The following is a 20,494-nucleotide window of genomic DNA, read 5'->3' as shown; positions in this document are numbered from 1 at the left end:
TATCCAGTGAAATCTTATCTCAAAAGAAAAAGAATAAAATACCTAAAAATTAACCTAAGGAAGAGTAAGATTTCTCTAAAGAGTAAGAATAAGAAGACCTAAATCAATTGATGGCATTTCCCTTTAAAATTTCTTAAATTGCATTTATTCATTTACTTGTGAGTGAGAGTGGGTAGGTCAGAGGACAGCATGATACCAGGGAGGTCGTGAGATCAAACTCAGGTTGAAGGCACTTTTTCCTGCTGAGCCATCTTGTCAGTCCAGTAGAAATTTCTGGTTCTTGAATTTTGAGCGGTGCCTTCCTTTTGGGTGTCTGACTCTAGAATTTATATGGAAAGGCTATGACTAGAAAATAACAGATATATTTGATATACTGTATATCAGTTTATCATGAAAATAGAATAATTATGGCATTGTAATAATAGAATATAACAGAAAGCCTGGTGGCAATTACCCATCTTTATGAAAGTGCTGTGATTGATCAGAAGGGGGATAATTGACTTTTTAAAATAAATCCTGTTGGGTATCATTGTCATAAATTGGAAACCAGACTGCTCCTTCCTTTCACACTCTCTTCCTCTCCACTCTATAAATTTGTTTCCCTTTACCAAGGACCTAGATGAGTCTACCTTTGCTGCAGTGCTTTCTAAAAGCATATAGTCTATGCTTTTATATGGGCAGAATTATTTTTTAATAGGTATAATGCATTAGGTATAAAGGAAGAGATTGTCAAGTTAAAATTCAGAACTTGTGTACTTGTGTCTCTTATCAATGGATTTTTTTTTTCCAGAGACAGGGTTTCCAGTCCTAGCTGTCCTGGAACTAGCTCTTGTAGACCAGGCTGGCCTCGAACTCACAGAGATACGCCTGCCTCTGCCTTCCAAGTGCTGGGATTAAAGGTGTACACCATCACTGCCCGGCAGAACTGTTTTTTTAAAAGATGAAAAGAAAATCAGTAGAAGCCATAGATGGCTTATCTACTCAGGGTCCATGCTGCACAACCATGAGGACTGGAGTTTGGATCCCAGCACCCATGTAGTAAGCCAAGCATTTTGGGAATATCTAACTCCAGAAAAGATGGCAGTGAGAAGGATGATTACCAGGCTTTGTTGACTTCCAGCCAGCTGAGGAAACTCAAGCAAAGTTCAGGGAGAGACCCTGTTTCTAAAGAACAGGCAGAGAATGATAAAGGATACATTATGTTCTCATTTGGCCTTTGCATCTATAAACAGGCATTGTACTTGCACATTCACGTCCATACATGTTCACCATACATATGCATCACACATATGAGTGCCCCCCAAAGTTAAAAAAATTAACAAATTGGTTTATTTTTTAAAAGAAAGTTTAAGAGGAGATACTGCCTGTTTTGTTTCTCTAATGCAAATTATCTCAGAGATGAGCTGTAAGAAGGCAAATGATAGCAACAGGTTGTATTAGTTCTTATGCTATTTTTTCCAGCATACTTAATAGCTTATCATCAGATAGCAGCAAGTAATTACAATAAATGAACACAGCTGAATGCTGTACCTGAGGGGATATAGTACAAACCAGGGCACCTATTTACTTCAGTGTAGCCTCTGTTCTCTGTTTGATCATAATAGTTTATATATATATATATCACAGTTTATTCCATCATTGTGAAAAGAAAATTCTTTCTTATTCTAGTACTTTTTATTTGTAATTTAACATTTCTTTTTAATTGTAGTAATATTTTTAATTAGAACTATTTTGCATTTTGTAATAGTTTTTGAAAGGTTATCTCTGCCTCTGTTTTCTCTGTACTGTCTTTTGGTCACATGTGCTTTCAGCAAATTGTATTTCGTAGAAATGTATCTATGAAAATTTATGGGTATGTAATACATATCTAGAAAAGGGATTAAAACAGTTACTTTATGTTCTACAATATTTACAACCATGGCACATCTTACAGTAGAATTTTTAAGTCATTCTTAGAGATGAAATGGTGATGTATTATACAGACTCCTGGTTGATTAGATTTAGTGATTTATTATACTATCAAGAACATAAAGAACTGCCGGGCGGTGGTGGCGCACGCCTTTAATCCCAGCACTCGGGAGGCAGAGGCAGGCGGATCTCTGTGAGTTCGAGACCAGCCTGGTCTACAAGAGCTAGTTCCAGGACAGGCTCCAAAACCACAGAGAAACCCTGTCTCGAAAAACCAAAAAACAAAAAAAAAAAAAAAAAAAAAGAACATAAAGAACTATAAATTAGTTTTTAAAAGAGAAGAATGAAGACATGGAGAGATACTTTATAATAGTAAGTCCATATGGCTAGTTATTTAGTTCTTTTTCTATTGCTGTAACAAGTTACTGAAACTGGGTTGTTTATAAAGAAAAAAAATTGGGTGGGTGGCTTTTTTGGATTTTTGACTCATTAATCTGAAAGTTCAAGAGCATGATGCTGGCATTTGCTTGGCTCTGGCAAGAACTTTGTAGCAGAAGGGAGAGTGGATATGTGAACAAAAGGCATACATGTTCCAGAAAGTGTGAGAGAGAATAGTTGGACCTCGTTTTTTTTATGTTAACCAACTTTAAGAGTAACTCATCTATTCTTTGTTTTCTGAAATAGTCTCACTGTGTATCCTGTTGTGTCTACGTCCTCTGTCTCCAGATTATAGACAGAAAACACCATGCCTAGCACATGACAACTAATTCAGTTCTACAGGAATTATATTAGTCCCTTCATGAGTTTGGAGCCCATTACTAAATTCCCTAGATTTCTGTTTGTTATTATTATTATACTTGTTATTGTTATTATTATTATTATCATTATTATTGGAAAAGGGGTGCTTGTATGCTAAGTATGTGTGTGAATGTCACAGAACAACTTTTGGGAGGTGATTCTCTTCTGCCACCTTGGAATTTGGGGATCAAACTTAAGTCTCCAGGCTCAAGTGGCTAATGCTTTTACCTACTGAGCCATCTCACTTGACCTAAATTAGTTCCCCCCCCCCTTTGAAAGCTTTATACAACATGTTTTGATCATATTTACCCCTCCCTCACCTCTTAACCAGATTTACTTTTATCTCCTTTCTCTGTTCACCCAATTTTCTGTCCTTTTTCACTTTCTATCAAGACCCAATATATGCTGCCCCCAAATTCTTGAACGTGTGGTTTTCTGTTGGAGCACTGTTAGCTTGGCAGGGTTACAATTCTAAGAGAAATCTGTCTCTCCCTTTCTCACAAGCTAACAGTTAACAATAGCTCCACAGTTAGAGATGGACTTTCATGCCCAGCTCCCATTTTTATGTTGGAATTCAGTCTAGCCTGGGCTTGCCCAGATTTTGTGTGTACTGTTGTAACCATTATGAGTTTGTATGTGTAGCTGCCCCATTATTCTCAGAAGACACTGTTTCTTTGTACTCATTTATTACCCCTGGCTTTTACACTGTTTTCTGCCCCTCTTTGGCAATGACCCCTGAGCCTTGGTAATAGAAGTATGAAATATGGTATATATGTTCTAATTAGGGCTAAGCATTCTACAGTTACTTATTTTCTGTACCTTGACTTGTTGTGCATCTCTGTGTTTATCACCATCTTCTACAAATAAAAGTTTCTCAGCTGAAGGTTGAGATATGCACTGATGTAAGTTATAAAGATTCAGTTTAGTACTTTCTCCATTTAGTGAAATAGCAGTTGTAGTTTCTCCCCTAGAGCCTGGGACCTGTCTAGCCATAGGTTCTTGGCTTGATAATGGTGCCAGATATGGGTTTCCTTTTGTGGAGCAAGACTTAAGAATCAAATATTGTCCATGCCACTATTATACCAGTGAACATGTCTTGCCAAGCCAGTCATTATTGTATCTCTCAGGATTCATAGCTGAGTATGATTGATGGTTAATTATGCCATCTCCTCTCAACACTATTACATTGGGGGCCAAGCCTTAACTTGAGTTGAGATGGAGATAAACCATTTGCAAATTGCAGTAGCCAATCGGCATATAAAATAAATATTGAATCTCCTAATGCATTTATTTGTTAAATATGTAGTGAGGTGCTTTGAAATACTCAGTTAACTGGCAAAGGTTTTAAAACCTGATTAACAAGTGTCTTGTATGAACACACAGAAGAATTGATAATAGATCATTCCTATCAAATGAAGTTACAAACCAGACAAAACACACTGTTTCTTAGAAATACATTATTTAGTTGGTATTTCCAGAAAAACAGAAAGGAAGTCAACCTCACAAGTATCTAGATGATGGTTATTTTGGGGATGGAAGGAATAAAAGGCTTATTGAAGCACACAAGGTACCTTTTATAGTTTTAGAAATGGTTTTTGTTTGGTTATGTTTGCTTATTGAGACATTGTCTCACAGTGTAATCCTGACTGGCATTTGACTTACTGTTTAGATCTGACCTCGATCTCACAGACATCTGCCTGCCTCTGCTGCCCAAATGCTGAGTTCTAAGTTATGTGCCAGCACAGGAAGCTAGAGATATTTTCATTTTCACCTGAATTGGTCTGCATTAATTTAAATTGTTAAGAGCATATTTTGTATACTTCTCTGTGTACCTCAGACTAAAACAAAAAATGAGAGTGATCATATATATATATATATATATATATATATATATATATATATATATATATCACATGTCCATGTCCTTAGGTACTATGATGAGTGAGAAGAGATCATTGATCTAAAGTAGAGGTTAGCTTTGGACATAGGGAGTTGTCTTACCGAGTGATGGTGCCGAAGATATGCTTGTCGTGTGCTGAAGAGAAAATGAAGGGAGGAGGTAGGAACTGAGTAAATGGACCTCTTTTCTTGTCGAAAGGAGAAATGTACTAAGTAACTTGTACACATAAAATATGTAGAAAGTATCAAGAAACTAAAGACAGTTATTGAGATATTAAAGACAAAAGAGTAGGAGAAAAAATAGATTTTGATGTATTATGGGAAAAAGTTTAGAGTTTATAGTTAGTAGTTTGAGATGAGAATTAGCACTAAAATCATGCCTATTAGTAGAAAGTACCATGAGCACCATCTTGTCCAACACCACTTAGAAAGATAATGAATCCCAGAGAGGTTAAATACTTGTTCTAAATCATACCAATAATAATAATAATAATAGACTAATACAAAATTCTTCTTGTCCTTGGTTTGGTGATGTTTTAATGGTCTTATTTGCAATATGGTTTGCTTATGAATTGGATTTTATATAGTCATTATATTTTGTAGTAAAATTCATTTGCATATCCTGTTAACCTTTGATACTTAACAAAGTGGCTTAAAATGGTTGTCATGTGTTATTCGCTATGACTTTATGAGTTGCCTGGGTTTAACTGTCATCACTCCTGTGGCAGCCATTGACAGCCTAGCAGGCACTGGGGAAGCTGGGGTGACTCTGCCTTTATATCTGGGATCCTTTTGCTGTTTGTTGGCTGGAGTTCCAGTTATTCAAGGGTCTAGCCTGACATTCCTTGCATGGTATGGTATTAGGAACATTCCAGGAGGATGGGAGATGGAAATATAGACTCCTAAACTTGCATAGTATGTTTGCCATTAAATTAGTAAAAGTAAGTTAAGATTTAGATGGAAGGGAAAAGCTCCTCATCTTAATGGAAAAAAGTACAGTTATTGTATCCATGGATTCTCCCGTATTTCATAGAAAATTCTAAGTTACAATTTTTAACTCTTCAGTTTCCTAGCAACTTTATACTTAATATGAAACAAAAATCTCGGGCTGGAGAGATGGCTCAGCGGTTAAGAGCATTGCCTACTCTTCCAAAGGTCCTGAGTTCAATTCCCAGCAACCACATGGTGGCTCACAACCATCTGTAATGGGGTCTGGTGCCCTCTTCTGGCCTGCAGGCATACACACAGACAGAATGTTGTATACATAATAAATAAATAAATATTAAAAAAACAAAACAAAACCCAAAAATCTCTTGATCTCTGTGTAACAGTCATAGCTGTTCCTTTAACTCACTCTGTAGACCAGACTGGCCTCGAACTCACAGAAATCCACCTGCCTCTGTTTCCCAAGTTTGGGATTCAAGGCATGCACCACTACTGCCTAGCTGATTGAAAGAATCTTAACAAGGTAGTTCATCATATGAGAAACAAAAATTTTGATAATAAAAATAATAAGTATTATACTAAAAGAGGAAGCAATGTTCTATAATCTTTGTATCCTCTAGGGTCTAAAACAAAATTCCTGTGTTCTTTTAGAAAGATGGGTTTTAAATGACAGAGAAAAATCAGCACAGTTACTTTATAGAATGTTTCCATAGCCATTATTTTTCTCAATCTATTATTTTTCTCATAATCATAATCTTTTTTCACATTTTAGATATTATAAAAAGAGGTAAGTTTGGGTCTAGCCTGGTTTACAAAGCCAGGGAGATATAATGAGACACCATCTTTCCCCACCTCAAAATGTATATGCCAAAATTGATGTGATCTTTGTCCTTTATGCCCTGATAAAATTGTAAGGGGTGATGAAGTCTGTTCCTGGTGAATTTGTCTTTCCTTCTTGCAGTAACAATATTGGGATTTTAAATGGTGCTGGAGAGATGTCTCTGTGGTTAAGAGCAGATACTGCTCTTGAAGAATCTAGATTTGATTTCTGGACCCATAGTAGGTAGCTCACAACCACCTGTAACTCCAGCTTCAGAGGCTCCAACCTCCTCCTTTCAACTCTGTGGGCTCCTACACTCACTCACTCACACTCACACACACACACACACACACACAAGTTTAAAAATAAAATCTTTTTTAAAAATTGTGTGCCAGGAAATTAAGTCTTTATAGCATTAAACTTTGAGGTTTTTTATAGGTTTGAATTTCATGGTTATTTTCTGATCTTTATCAGATAACAATGTATTAACCCAGTTGTGTCTTCCATGTAGTCTTCTTTGACTGAACTCTATAGTACTCTGAATAATTTGTATTTTAAAAAGTACTTTACAATTCTATTTTTCTTTTCTCCTTAGGCACTACAAGGGCTCCCAGGGATGGGGAAGTTCCAGGGGTGGACTATAATTTCATTTCTGTTGAACAGTTCAAAGCACTGGAAGAGAGCGGAGCCTTGTTAGAAAGTGGAACGTATGATGGTATGTCTCCAAATATTAAAACTACCTCAAACTAGCCAGATGGCCTGAATCATTTCAAAGGGAATTTCATCAGTAAAGTTGATTTTTAAAAAAATGTTATTTGGGAGGACTAGAGATACTGATCAATGGTTAAGAGCACTGACTGCTCCTCTAGAAGCATCTACATGACAGCTAGCAACTGTCTGAAACTCATTTGCAGGCGATCTGATGCTCTCTTTGGGCCTCTGTGGGCACTACACACAGAGAGATATACCTGAGGCAAAACAACTGTACACATAAAATAAAGATAAATCTTAATTTATTAGAAAATTGTTCTTTTGATTAGAAGATTCTTAATTTACTAATTAGGTGGTGTTTGACAATAGTGAGAAGCATTACATTGAAAAGTTCATTATGAACAGTAAACTAAAAATTAACCAGACTGGCAAGTTTACATATTTCATAGCAATTCACTGTCATCATCTGAACCAATAAGTACTTGTTGATGGCTCTGTTCATGGGTGGGAATATGAAGTTTGTATACTTGGGAAAACTTACATTTACTTTAAAGAAGAAAGTATAAAATGGAGGATAGAGCCAATAATGAATTTTCACATCTCTGTTTCCCTGAAGTACAAACTTGAGATCGGTTTCAACTTTTAAACAATTCCTTGTTATGTACTTATTTTTTTCTATTTAACACACTTTGGACTTGGCAAGCTTATTCTCCCATAGCACCTTATACTTTCTCAACACTGCTCTATTCTGCTTTTGTAATCGCTTCTTTCACAAGTTCTGTGTAGTGGTGACGCCTTTCATACTTGTGCTGTCTTCAGTGTCTTTAGATGATGTTCAAAAACGGCTTTGAACGCATCTCTTTCATATGTGTATATGTGCATTTATAAGCACATTTTTGTCCAGAAAACGTATCTCTCTTGTGACCACGTCTAGTCATTTCTTCCTGCTGCCACTCTCATAGCTCTTCTTTTTCACTGCCTTGTTGTAGGCACTTCAGAGGAGTTAGCCACACTATTGCAGTGTGGTTTCTCCTCCGTCCTCAGTTTCTAGCCTCGGTTCATTCCATCCTTCCGATTGCTACAGTGCTGGGCTTCTTCAAGGTCACTTTTTAAAAAAATATTTATTTATTATTAATAGTGTTCTGTCTGTATGTCTGATCACCAGGAGAGGGAACCATATCTCATTATAGATGGTTGTGAGCCACCAACCATCTATAATGAGTGGTTATAAAGTGTGGTTACTGGAAATTGAACTCAGGACCTCTGGAAGAGCAGTCAGTGCTCTTAACTTCTGAGCCATCTCACCAGCCCTCAAGTTCAACTTTGATCATTCTGGTCATATCTCTTACTCAAACTTTTTAGTCATTTCCTTCCCACCTGTAAACTTTTACCTAACTACTTTTTCTGGGTTTATCTCCCATTCATTGATTTAAAATTGTTTTGCTCATGTTTCATTTATTTAGCAACCACATGTCAAGTATGCACTATGTGCCAAGTCTTGTAAGAGACCCAAGAATACTGTGATGAACAAGATCAAAATGCTGTTGCCTTAATAAGTTCTGTATCTTAGTATGGAAGGCAGTCAAAATTAAATTAAGTGTAAACTGAGGTGCTATGAAGGAAACAAAACAAGAAATTTAAAGAAAAATGATAGACATGTCAGAGGAATGGACAAGCTAATTTGTTTTACTTTTATTCAAATAGCTTACCTCTTACATTTAACCTTTCTTATTTGTTTAATATGCATGTTTTGTTTATATATGCTCTTATAAACTGTGTATTGATCTTATATGCATATTTATTATATTACTTTAGTTTTTAAATTTTTATATGTTACTATTATCCTACATTTATTGATTTAATTTCTCACAGTTTGCCATCATTTGAGAATTGCATTTTATTTCTTTGTTCTCCTGATGCTGGACCAAAATTTTGACTTGTAGAGTGTATTTACTCGGTTCGATGAGTTAGTTTTAAATAGCTGCCTGTCTCCATTCTTAACGGCAGTACACAAGGGTTCTTGTTTGAAAATTTCAGAAATATTATGGTTCTAGAAGTAGACCCTGTTTCAAGAAAGGGAAAAAAGCAAATGTAATTATAGTCAGCATAGTGGAACATGCCTATAATCCCAGCAATTGGGGGAGATGGAAGAAGAAAGATCAGGAGTTCAAGGCCACCCTTGGATAAGATCCTGTTCTCAAAAAGAAGGAGATCCCAGCATGATGGTGTGGACTTTTTAATCCTAGTCCCAGTACTTGGAAAGCAGGCACAGGGCAGAGGGGCAAAGGGGCACAGGGGCAGATGGATCTCTGGAAGTTAGAGCCAGCCTGGTCTACATAGCATGCTCTAAACCAGCCGGGGCTATATAGTGAAACCCTGTCACAAAGAGAGAAAGATCTGGGGGTGGGGGAATTCTTCTAAATATTGATTTAAAAAGATAAATCTTATACTCAGAGGGTATATACCTATATTCATATAAGTAAATGTGTGTATGACATAGATAACTAATACAATCCAGACACTATTATCTATGCTAATCATGTTTGAAATATTTAATAGTTGATAGCTCTATTAATGAAAAGGCATTTCTTTTTCAGTTAAATAAAACATTTTAGATTAAAAAAATCTGAGTGTTGTTACGCCTGAATGTATATGTATGTGTACTACATTTGCGCCCGGTCTCTATGGAGGTCAGAAGATGGTGCTGGGTCTTTTAGAACTGCAATTATGAATGATTGTAAGCTACCATGTAGTTGCTAAGAATTGAACCTGGGTCTTGTGCAAGAGAAGCAACTGCTCTTAACTGCTGAGCCATCTCCCCAGCCCTGGGAAGGCCTTTCTTAAAGAAGGAAATTACAAAAAAAAAAATATTATGATGCCCCAAAACTGTTTAGTGACTGGATAGCAGTTTGTACTCTGCATTTTTTAATTTTTCTTTTAAGAACGTGTTCATTTTTATGTAGTTAGTTAACTGAGAATTTACAGTAAAATGTTTATCTGTTGATACTGTTGTTCCCTGGAAAACATGTGCTTTTATTTCTAATTTGGTTTATTCAAAATCCTTGATAGTGTCATTGTTGAGCTTTAAAAGGAGAAATAGCGGGGCATGGTGCTGTATATCTTTAACCGCAGCAGAGGCACAGACAGGATGCTCTCTGTGATTCTGAAAACAATGTTATACATAGTGAGTTCCAGGGCACCCAGGGCCACACAATGAGGTCCTGCCTGTAGACTAAGCTAAAATGGGGAAATTGAAATTATAGTGCCTCCCTCTCCCCCAGTTAAACCTCCACTTGTGGTATCAGATGTTTGCTCAGAAAACTCTGAGTGAACTGGCTTTTTCGTTGCATCTCAATTTACAGGTCAGAAAATCTAGTCTACTTTAATACAAGTCTTTGTACCCATCTCTGTAACATAACCCACTTCAAATAGGGATTTAGAAACAAAGAAGTAATTGAGTTGAGAAGTCTGATGTCCTTGAATATTGATAATTGCACTTACAGTCAAACTTCAGCAGAATTCACTATAATGTGTCCTCCCTCTGACATGTAGATTAAGGCACATTATGTTATGTTAATTGTAGGTTTGTCTTAGTATTATGTGATCTAACAAGATTTTTTTTCTATCTAGGGAAAATATCAATTTACTTTCTTAGTTTATGTTATGTCAGTGGGTATCTTAATTTGAACAATTTGATTAAACGTGTGATATTGTATAAGCACAACAGTAAAAGACAAGTGCTTTACTTCTTACTGTATGTATTTTTATAAAATTAACATAACGACTGATGTAAAGTCAAAAGGAGTAGGGCAGCAACTGTCAGGACAACTAAACTTGCTGAACATTTTCCCATTATGCTTGCTTACATAACAAATTGAAAGTTATTTTGTTTGTTTTCATTCTAATGGACCAATTACTGGTGCTGAAAAATCATGGATCCTCTGTAAAACACTTTTTTGAGTATACTAGTATAGAACTTGATCAATAATGTCTCTTCAAAAAATGTTCAGGTAGTAGCCAGGCGGTGGTGGCCCACACCTTTAATTCCAGCATTCGGGAGGCAGGTGGATCTCTGTGAGTTTGAGGCCACATTGGTCTACAGTGAGAGTTCCAGGGCAGCTAGGGCTACACAGAGAAACCCTGTCTCGGAAAATAAAATAAAATAAAACAACAACAACAAAATTCTCAGGTAGTGTAATTAAAATGTGTATATAGCCTTTGTCTATATACATCCTCTTAGTAAAATAATTCGTTTTGTATATTAGAACATAAGTATTTGAGTTAATTTTATTCTTTCATTTTTGCATAAGACGGTTAATGTTTTTATATTTCCAAATTTGGCCCTAATTTAGAATCCATATAAAACTAAATCCAATATGAATAAATAATTGATATAATCAACTTTAAAGCTAATACAAATTGTATTAATATGTTAGCTTATATATGACATGATATATGAAATTAGTCCATACTCTCATTTCTGTTGCTTCTTCTCTCAGGGAATCCTTTGGCCTCCTCCAGTCAGTGGTAGGGACTTATACAACGTCAGTGTAAGGCACAACAGACATTCTGTGAGCCTCGTTCGTGTAACTCAGTCAGCATTCATGCTTTCAGCTGCTGTCATTTTCTCCACCACAGGAAATTTCTATGGCACTCCCAAGCCTCCAGCAGAGCCTAGTCCTTTCCAGCCAGATCCGGTTGATCAGGTCCTCTTTGACAATGAGTTTGACACAGAATCCCAAAGAAAACGAACTACGTCTGTCAGCAAGATGGAAAGGATGGACAGCTCTCTCCCTGAAGAAGAAGAGGATGAGGACAAAGATGCTGTTAATGGCAGTGGAAACACGGGTTTGTAAACAGATTAACAACTTCTGATTTTTTTTTTTTTGATTGGCTTTGACCTTTAATTGAAATAGTAAAATTTTTCTTGAAGTATTTATAGAGCAGGTGATAGGATTCTATTTTTTTGAAATCTGTGTCTGGAACAATGTATTATATATGGATCATCTTGTAAGTGAATCTGAGTTTTCTTAACTTTGATAAATTGGCAGTAACTATCATTAATGATATGTTATTCCTTGCTGTCTGGAATACTTGTGATGCTGGGATATGGGAATCTTAACCTGCATAATTCCTGTTTCTCAGGAGTAAAACAAAATTGGTTTTATAATAACAGCTTTCAACCCAAAGCACATAGACTTTGGAGGTGTGCCTTAAGAAATTATCTGAAAAGTTAGATAGCAATATTTCAAATATAAATTCAGGATCCACTCAAAGATAATTTGCAGATAAGATTCCTATCTTTTTCTTGGCTTCCATATGTCTTACTGAACTGTAAAGGATAAAGAATCTGCCCTGAGTATCTATCCCTGAGTAATTCTGTAATTTTCCAGGAGATTGTTAAACTTAACTGAGAGTAGAACTAGGAAGTCAGAGGCTCACAAAACACTTCTGTTAGTGTTATTTATTATAAGCATTCTGTTTGGAACACTCGTGTGTAAACTCTATAAAGGCTAGAATTTTTTCTGTTTTTTTTTTTTCCATTTCTGTATTCACTTCAAGAGAAGGAAATAAATGCTGATCATGTCCCTAGATTTGCAACTCATCTCTAATAACCCTGAGGCATCTTCATCTTTCTTTCACCACCTATTAAAATTTTCTTTGTATATAGTTTTTTACATCATCTCTAATAACCCTGAAGCATCTTCATCTTTCTTTCACCACCTATTAAAATTTTCTTTGTATATAGTTTTTTACATTATATGATCATTGTTTATTTCCATCTCCAGATGGTGAGTTCTGTGTATTGTTCTACCTTCACAATACATATGCTTAATGTTAAATGAATTAGCCAATGCATTTAGACGTGAAGACTGAAATTGTGTTTTAAAAGGTTTATTCACTGAATTGCATGGAAAAATTATTACAGATTATTTTGTTGATGTTGCTTTTGTCTGGCATACTTTTTTTCCCAAGTGTAACTCACTTCCAGATTGATTTCTACATTGGATATCTTTAAATTTTTATTACATATTCTGTGAGAAAATAAACCAGGAATTTCATGTATATGCTCATTCAACAGATAGTTATTGAACATCTGCCAGGCTACTAATCTCTAATTTCCAGGAATAAAGGAGTGAACAAAACAGAACAAAGCTCCTGCTCTCATGGACTTTACTTTCTGATGAGAGAATAATAACTGGATAAATAACATGTATAGTGTGTCTGATGATGCTAAACAAGGCATGCAAGGAGGTGGAAAGAAAATAGAGGTAGTCAACTTACAGTGACAGAGAAGACTTAAAACAAATGAGTAAACTCCAAGTATCTGAGTGAAGAGCATTTCGTGTGTGTGTGTGTGTGTGTGTGTGTGTGTGTGTTGGAGACAGTGGAGTTTATAATCAGCTTCATAGGCAAGCATCTCACTTGGCTTTCTGCTGCTAATAATATAATATCACAGCCTAAACAATCTAGAAAGAAAAGAGGTTTGTTTGGACTTGTGGGTCAGAAGCGCTGAGGTTAAAAGGCCTTATCTGGGATGCCCTTCTTTCTTACAGAATCTCAAAGTGATGCAGGGCACGTAGACAGACAGGGGGAACTCATATGTGTGTTGAGAACAGTATTTCTAACAGATTCAGCTGTAAATTCAAATATCTGAATTGGTAGTATGACTGGAATATTAGACAACAGCGAAGAAGAAGGCCAGCGTGTTTGGTCATGGTGTGAGCAATGTTTTGTATGCGATTGGAGCAGAGTGATGAAAGGAAAAACAATGTAGTGACTGGTCACTGTTTCAGAGATCAATCTATAACCTGTTCTCTCCGTGAAATAAGCAACGAGGTCATCATAAGATACAGGATAATAAAATAAAAGTAGTTCAGTAGTCCTCCATAAGCTGCACCTTAATTTTCTCTAGTTTCTATTACGCACAATGAAAAGTGGTCTGAAAATATTACTATATATTAAGATATTTGGGGATAGCAAGAGAAATACATTTGCATACTTCTAGAACAGGATATTGTTATTATAACTGTTATATTTTAGTTAGTGCTGTTAATCTCTCAGTAACTAGCAAGATTAATAAATTGTGTGAGTAGATTTATCCAAGGGATGACTAGAGCTGAAGTAGGTATGGGTTGATGCCTCATGTATCAGAGGCTTTCCCCCAAATTATCTAGATTAGAGATGTTGCTTATACAAAGTGTGAAAATGATATAATGTAAATTTATAAGTTCTAAGAATGTGTTTTAAGTACATTACTGTAGACTCCCTAGACAATCACCAAGTTTTAGTCTACCTATCTACGTTATAGAGTTTGGGACTCTAAAAGGATTTTAGTATATTTAATATACTTAACTTTTAAAAATAAAGTATTACTTAAATACCCATTTTAAAAGTATATGAATCTGCTTAGTATAGCTGTCAAAAACATGGTATGCTAGATGCAGATTCTGGCTGTGTTGTTTAATGAGTTGTGAACTGACTAATTTAGCCTCTTTTTGGCTTGGTTTCCTCAATGCATAAAAAGATAATAATAATTCTAATAGGGTTGCTATGAAGACTATGAGTTAATATGTATTAAATGCCTAAAATAGAACTTGTGTAAAAGGTCTCTGTAAGTACAGTACTGCTATTAAGATTCTTACTGAATTGATTCTGGTGGAGTTTTTGCTGCTTTTTCAGACTAGCATCAGAGAGGAGTGGAGCTTATTTTATTCAGAAAATGAGAAAAACTTAAGTATGTTTATTTCAAAATTAATGCAAGAGTTTATACATAATAGATAAGACAATTTGTAGTGTATAATTCTAATGATATATGCGCTTGGCATTTTGTTTAAAAAAAAAAGTTAACTTTACCATTTATACTCTTCTGTTTCCAACAATTACAGAAACCAGAGAGATGCATTCTGAGTCATCTGACTGCTGGATGAAGACTGTTCCAAGTTATAACCAAACGAATAGCTCCATGGACTTTAGAAACTATATGATGAGAGATGAGAATCTAGAACCACTGCCCAAAAACTGGGAAATGGCCTACACTGACACAGGAATGATCTATTTCATTGAGTAAGCAAATGTCTGTGTTTCTTCCAGCATGCTTGTCACTATGATGGTAAACTGGAATTTTCTTAAACCTTAATTTGATTATTCATTCCAATATCTGAAAGCTTTCACTTGTTTTTATTTTAAAATATTTTCCATTTAAGTTTATTGTTTATTGTTTAGTTATTTCCCTGAATAACATCTCCCCCCTTACCTCCTCCTCTTCAACTTGTATTAAGTAATATTTGGCCTTTAGAATGTGTATGTGTCTAGGATAGAGGTTAACCTCAAGTGTAATTCCTCAGGTTCTGTCCAGTTTGTTTTTGAGACAGGGTCTCTCATTGGTTTGGATATTACCTATTATGCTGTTCCAGCTGACCACATCTCCAGTGCTGAGAGGACAAGTACCCTACTATGTAGCTTCTGGAGATCGAACTCATGTCCTCACTTTACCAACTGAGCTGTGTCCCCATCCTTGGTCTCTGCTGAAGGTTTAAAAGTAGGCGATGAAAAATGGAAGGAATAAAGGATGTTTTGCTTCACTTAAAAAGAGAAAGAAAAATTTAGGTAGATTGCCCAATGCAATGAGATAGGCGTGGTAGTACACAACGTTAGTCCCAGTCTTGAGAGGCAGAGACTGAAGGATTTATGTGAGTCGAGGCCAGTCTTTGTCTACATGGCAATATCAAGGCCAACCTGGGCTGCATAGTGAAACCCTGTCTCAAGTCATCCATCAAACAAATGATTGTCATGAGAAGGGCCATACCATTATCTGAAGTAGGTGTTTTCAGCCCTAAAGTTTGGAGTTGGTGTATTGAAATAATGTATTTAAGTAATTCAGTAGATAATATCATTGATCCTTAAAGACATTGGTATAAGAGAAGTACAAATAGGAAACTTTAACTGGAAAAGTATTAATATAATATTCATAATAATATTCATAGAGGTACTGAATACCACATAATTAGATCAGCCTAAAATTGAATATTGTTTGCTCCAGAGAATGTTTTGCATGCAAATAATTCGTTCAAAGTTCATTATGAAGAATTTTTATATTTCTATGCACCTGTAAGTCTAATCTTTAAAGCAATTTGTTCAGGGGTATAATATTAATGTAGTAGAGTTACCAAATTTAATAATTAAATAACAGTGAATATACTGAGGTCTAGGTACTTACCCAAAGAATGTCTCTGTCTCTGTCTCTGTCTCTGTCTCTCTCTCTCTCTCTCTCTCTCTCTCTCTCTCTCTCTCTCTGTCTCTCTGTGTCTCCTCTACCACCCCTTTCTCCTTCCCTCTCTTCCTCCATTCCTCTCTCCCAAATCTTTTATCATTAATTAAGGTTAGGGACTTCAGTCTGTTTATCAGACAGTCTCACAAATGAGCATTTTGTTCTACCAAGTCAGGGTCTAGTGCTTAAAAGACAGACTTTGAGGACACAGTCTTTTTTACCACATATAGTACATTCTCATTCCTGTAAATATTAGTGTCAAGGTGTTCACAAAACAGTACAACGACATATACTCTTCTGGACAATTGAAGGGATTTTTAAGTACATTGTATAACTAGACCATAAAATGTAAGGGAATTATGTCTTTATAGTTAAAAATGTCAAAGACCTAAAACAGTAAGAACTGAAACTAGGGGCTTAACGAGATGATGACTCAGTGGTTAAGAGTGCTTACTGCACATTCTTTATATGTCCCGGATGCTAGTCTGCTGTCTGATGTGTAACAGCAATGATTTTTTCCCCATTCTGTAGGATGTATTTTCTCTATGGTGATTTTTTTTTTTTGCTGTGTAAAAGATTCTTAATCTTATGTAATTAAAATTGTTTATTCTTGAGATTATTTCCAGTACAATGGAACCTTGTTCAAAAAAATCCTTGCTTATGCCTATATCTATATTCTTTTTCTTATATTTTTATCTACAGGTTTCAGTGCTTGAGATCTGTCTTTTATCCATTTCCAATTGCTTTTGTAATGGTGTATTATTATGAAAAATCTCTTAGGTTTGAACAGTCTAGAAGACTTAATAATATACCTTGAGGTCACTTAAGACTTAAGAATGCTGCTGCCCTATTATATCTCAGTCTGTGTATTTAACCTGTCTTTAAGAGAACAAAATGACAACCAACCTGAGTTGCTTTGGATTTTCCATATAATCAACTTTTACAACTTAAACTAATAATTAAATTATATAGTCTCCCATGTACCTGACCTAGAGCTCAGTGTGTGTGTGTGTGTGTGTGTGCGCGCGCGCGCGTGCGTATGCTTGATATGGTAGTCATCTGTTGAAAACAAGAATAGTTTGAAAAACAATCTCATGAAGGAAATATCCGTCCTAAGTGCTGGAAGCAGCATGCAGATATTGTTCGATGCATTTTATAATTTGTTATCTGGGTTAGTTAGAGTCAGTAAAGTTTCAACCCTTTGTGAACTCTGTTCATGATTTTTTTTTTTTTAAAATTAATCCACATTTATTCCCCATGTTACTTACACTTTCTTTGCCACTCAGTAATCGCAGAGCAAAAAGCCATTTCTTAGTGAGGACCCCCACTCCCACACACACAAGAACAAACAGATTCAAAAGACAGCTTTCAGGCAGGCAAAGATACAGACACATACCACAGACGAATTAGATGAGAGAGCAGAAGACCCAGGGAAAGAGAATTAAAAATTTCAAATCTGCTTGCTTTTGGTAAACCAATCCCAAGAGGATGTGCTTTTAATTTCTTTTCCTTAGCGAGACACTAATAATTTTTGGATACTCTGAGATTATTACTAGTGTGTTTAGTCGTCACAGATTTTTATGCAAGTTGATATAATCTTTGATTTTTCTGCATGAGGAAATCCATTTTGCTATGTCACATAGCAGAGACATGAACAAATATCTGTTTACACCAGGTAGGAAGTCAACAACAGACTGCAGGTATGATACCACCTGGTCCAACTTAGTGCGTCAGTGAATTGATTGGCATTGCTTACAGGAGTCCTGATTAAAGCTTCCACCATCTTTCCCACGGCCATCCCTTCCCCTCTGTAACAGACTGTATTCCCTGAATCATCAATAAATCCTTTCAGCTATTTAGACAGAACAGTCAGAAAGTTAGGTGGTAAATAGGGCTTATATGAAACTTTTATGTATTTTATGTGAAAAATGAATGCCATACAAAGTAGTATTTTTCTCTTTACCACTACTTCTAAATTTATATCCATTCATAATATACATATTTATATATAATTATGTGTGTATATTAAGAAAGTGAAAATTTATAATAACACCTCAAAAAAAAAAAAAGAAGAAGAAGAAGAACATGTACCTACAGAGGATCTAAGTTCAGTTCCTGGTCCCCATCTCAGGCAGCTCACATCCACTTGTGATTCTAGTCTTGGGAGTTTGATGCCCTTTGGGCTCCTTGGGTGCCAGGCAAGAATGTGGTGAGTGTAGAGTTACACAGGTACACATTTGTACACATAAAAAAAATAAACGCATTTAACAAGTATTGAAACTAAACTACTACATGAAAATACGGAAGAAATTCTATGATATTAGATTTAACAAAGACTTTCTGATATGACCACAAAAACAGCAGGAAACAAAGGAGGCTATAAACTTAAACACTTATCCACAGGGCATCAGTGAGTACAAAGATGACCCATGCAATAGGAGAAATTTTTTCCAAACCATGAATTGACTGAAGAGTTTGTGAATCCCAAAACAGGTGAATATTTAGTTCTGTTTCTGTAGCTGACGTGGTCGGTTTGTGTGAACTGCTGTGTTCATGTGTAGCTGTGAGAGAAGCATATTCATAATGGAGGTCCAGAAGGTTTTGCTTTTACATGTTAGGAATGGGCCCTGTGAGTACTATTTGTACCTTAGGGAATACTGGGTAAAATCTTAGTGGATTACCTATATTTTCTAGTTTAGCAATAACGTCTGCATTGGTATACTCAAAGTCAGACCTTTCTCAAGTAGAAATTTTGAGTTCGGTTTAGGAAGATATTTTCTACAGCCGCCCCTCACCCCCAACTGTTTATGTTCTCCTAGGTTTCTGTGAATTGTGATCTCTCTCATTTTACTATATTTGATTTTATTTTATTTTAGGGACATTCTCTCTGTCAGGATGTATGACACAGACTTACTAAAATACTCTTATGCTTTCCTAAAAAATTATTTAGTATACACTCAGAAAGTGTTTCTGCTATGGTCTGCCAACTGTATCATACCCGAGCGTAGGTGCAGAGTGTTGCAAAGGCTAGGGAGGGATTAGAAAGAACACAGGAGATAGCATCTGTTTTGTAACAGTTCTTTTCCTTTCTAAAATGGACCAGGAAAGAAAACTTCTTTTTATCATTATGCTCACAGGACTTCAGTAATAACTGACATTGTTTTCTTTCTACCTTTTTATGACATCCCTTTGTTTCAGAGACTTTTTTAGTGTGTGTGCGCATGCAAGTACATGTATGTAAGTGCAAGTATACTATACATGTGTGTTGTTGCATACGTAGAAGACTGAGGACAATTTTAGGTATAATCCTCAGGAACATATCCACCTCTTAAGATAGGTCTCTCAGTGGAACATGGTGGTTGACAATTAGGCTAGGCTAATCAGCCAGTGGGCCCCCAAACCCATCTGTCTCTGCCTCTCCAATGCTGTGATTTCAAGTATGTGTCACTACCCCTGGCATGAGGTTTGAAGATTGAACTTGGGTCCTCATGTTGGCAAGGCGATCACTTTACTGACTGCTATTTCCCTACCCCTATTTCAGGGACTTTGAACACTGCTTGTTTTTTTCTGCACTTTAATAGTGACTTGTGTCACAAGTGCATGGTGACTTGGCCTGAAGCTGACTAAATGTGGCCTATAATGTAATTAAACACATTGTTCTTTGGGACCATTTTTGGTCTGTTTTACAGAAAGGAGCAATGACATAATCTTTCTGTTTTATTCTACCTTTTTTGTTTGTTTCAGGTGATCCATGTTAGTGAAAATACAGTTTTATAGAATGGTGTTTAACCAGAGCCATGACTTTTCCGTGATATGTTATAGAAACAGCCACTTTAAATCTTGTAAAATTTATCTTATTTTAAAGACCCTCTATAAGGACAGAAGCTCTGTTTGTTTTCAGCCCCCATCAAATCACAGATACTCTAAAACAAAACAAAACAAAATGTTGCATTACTTTCTTAACAAAAGTAATTCCTGCAGCAAGGAAACATGATTTTTAGTTCAGCTTTTCTAACTAGCAATACACATTTACGTGGCTATGTGCCCACCGTTTGAAATGGTTTTGACTGTTTAAGTAAATTTATCATTATCAAAATGGCATTTGATCCCTTCTCTAAGTTCTTCATTCTCAAATCTGTGCC

At 35.9% G+C, this 20,494-nt stretch overlaps 1 protein-coding gene across 2 annotated transcripts in view; it reads left to right on the top strand.

Annotated features, from left to right (window-relative positions):
• Positions 1–20,494, top strand: part of Magi3 (membrane associated guanylate kinase, WW and PDZ domain containing 3) — a 231,246-nt gene that overhangs the window by 128,603 nt on the left and 82,149 nt on the right. For both annotated transcript variants that reach the window (XM_057793099.1, XM_057793100.1), the window contains exons 3-5: positions 6,966–7,085; positions 11,720–11,929; positions 14,971–15,148. In XM_057793099.1, coding sequence (XP_057649082.1) covers positions 6,966–7,085; positions 11,720–11,929; positions 14,971–15,148 — 508 coding nt within the window. The remainder of the gene's footprint in view (positions 1–6,965; positions 7,086–11,719; positions 11,930–14,970; positions 15,149–20,494) is intronic.

The sequence above is a fragment of the Chionomys nivalis genome, chromosome 18, assembly GCF_950005125.1.
Source record: "Chionomys nivalis chromosome 18, mChiNiv1.1, whole genome shotgun sequence".
In the NCBI taxonomy this organism is placed as follows: domain Eukaryota; kingdom Metazoa; phylum Chordata; class Mammalia; order Rodentia; family Cricetidae; genus Chionomys; species Chionomys nivalis.
Note: the sequence above shows the minus strand (reverse complement) of the source record. Positions and strands in the feature narration are given on the sequence as shown.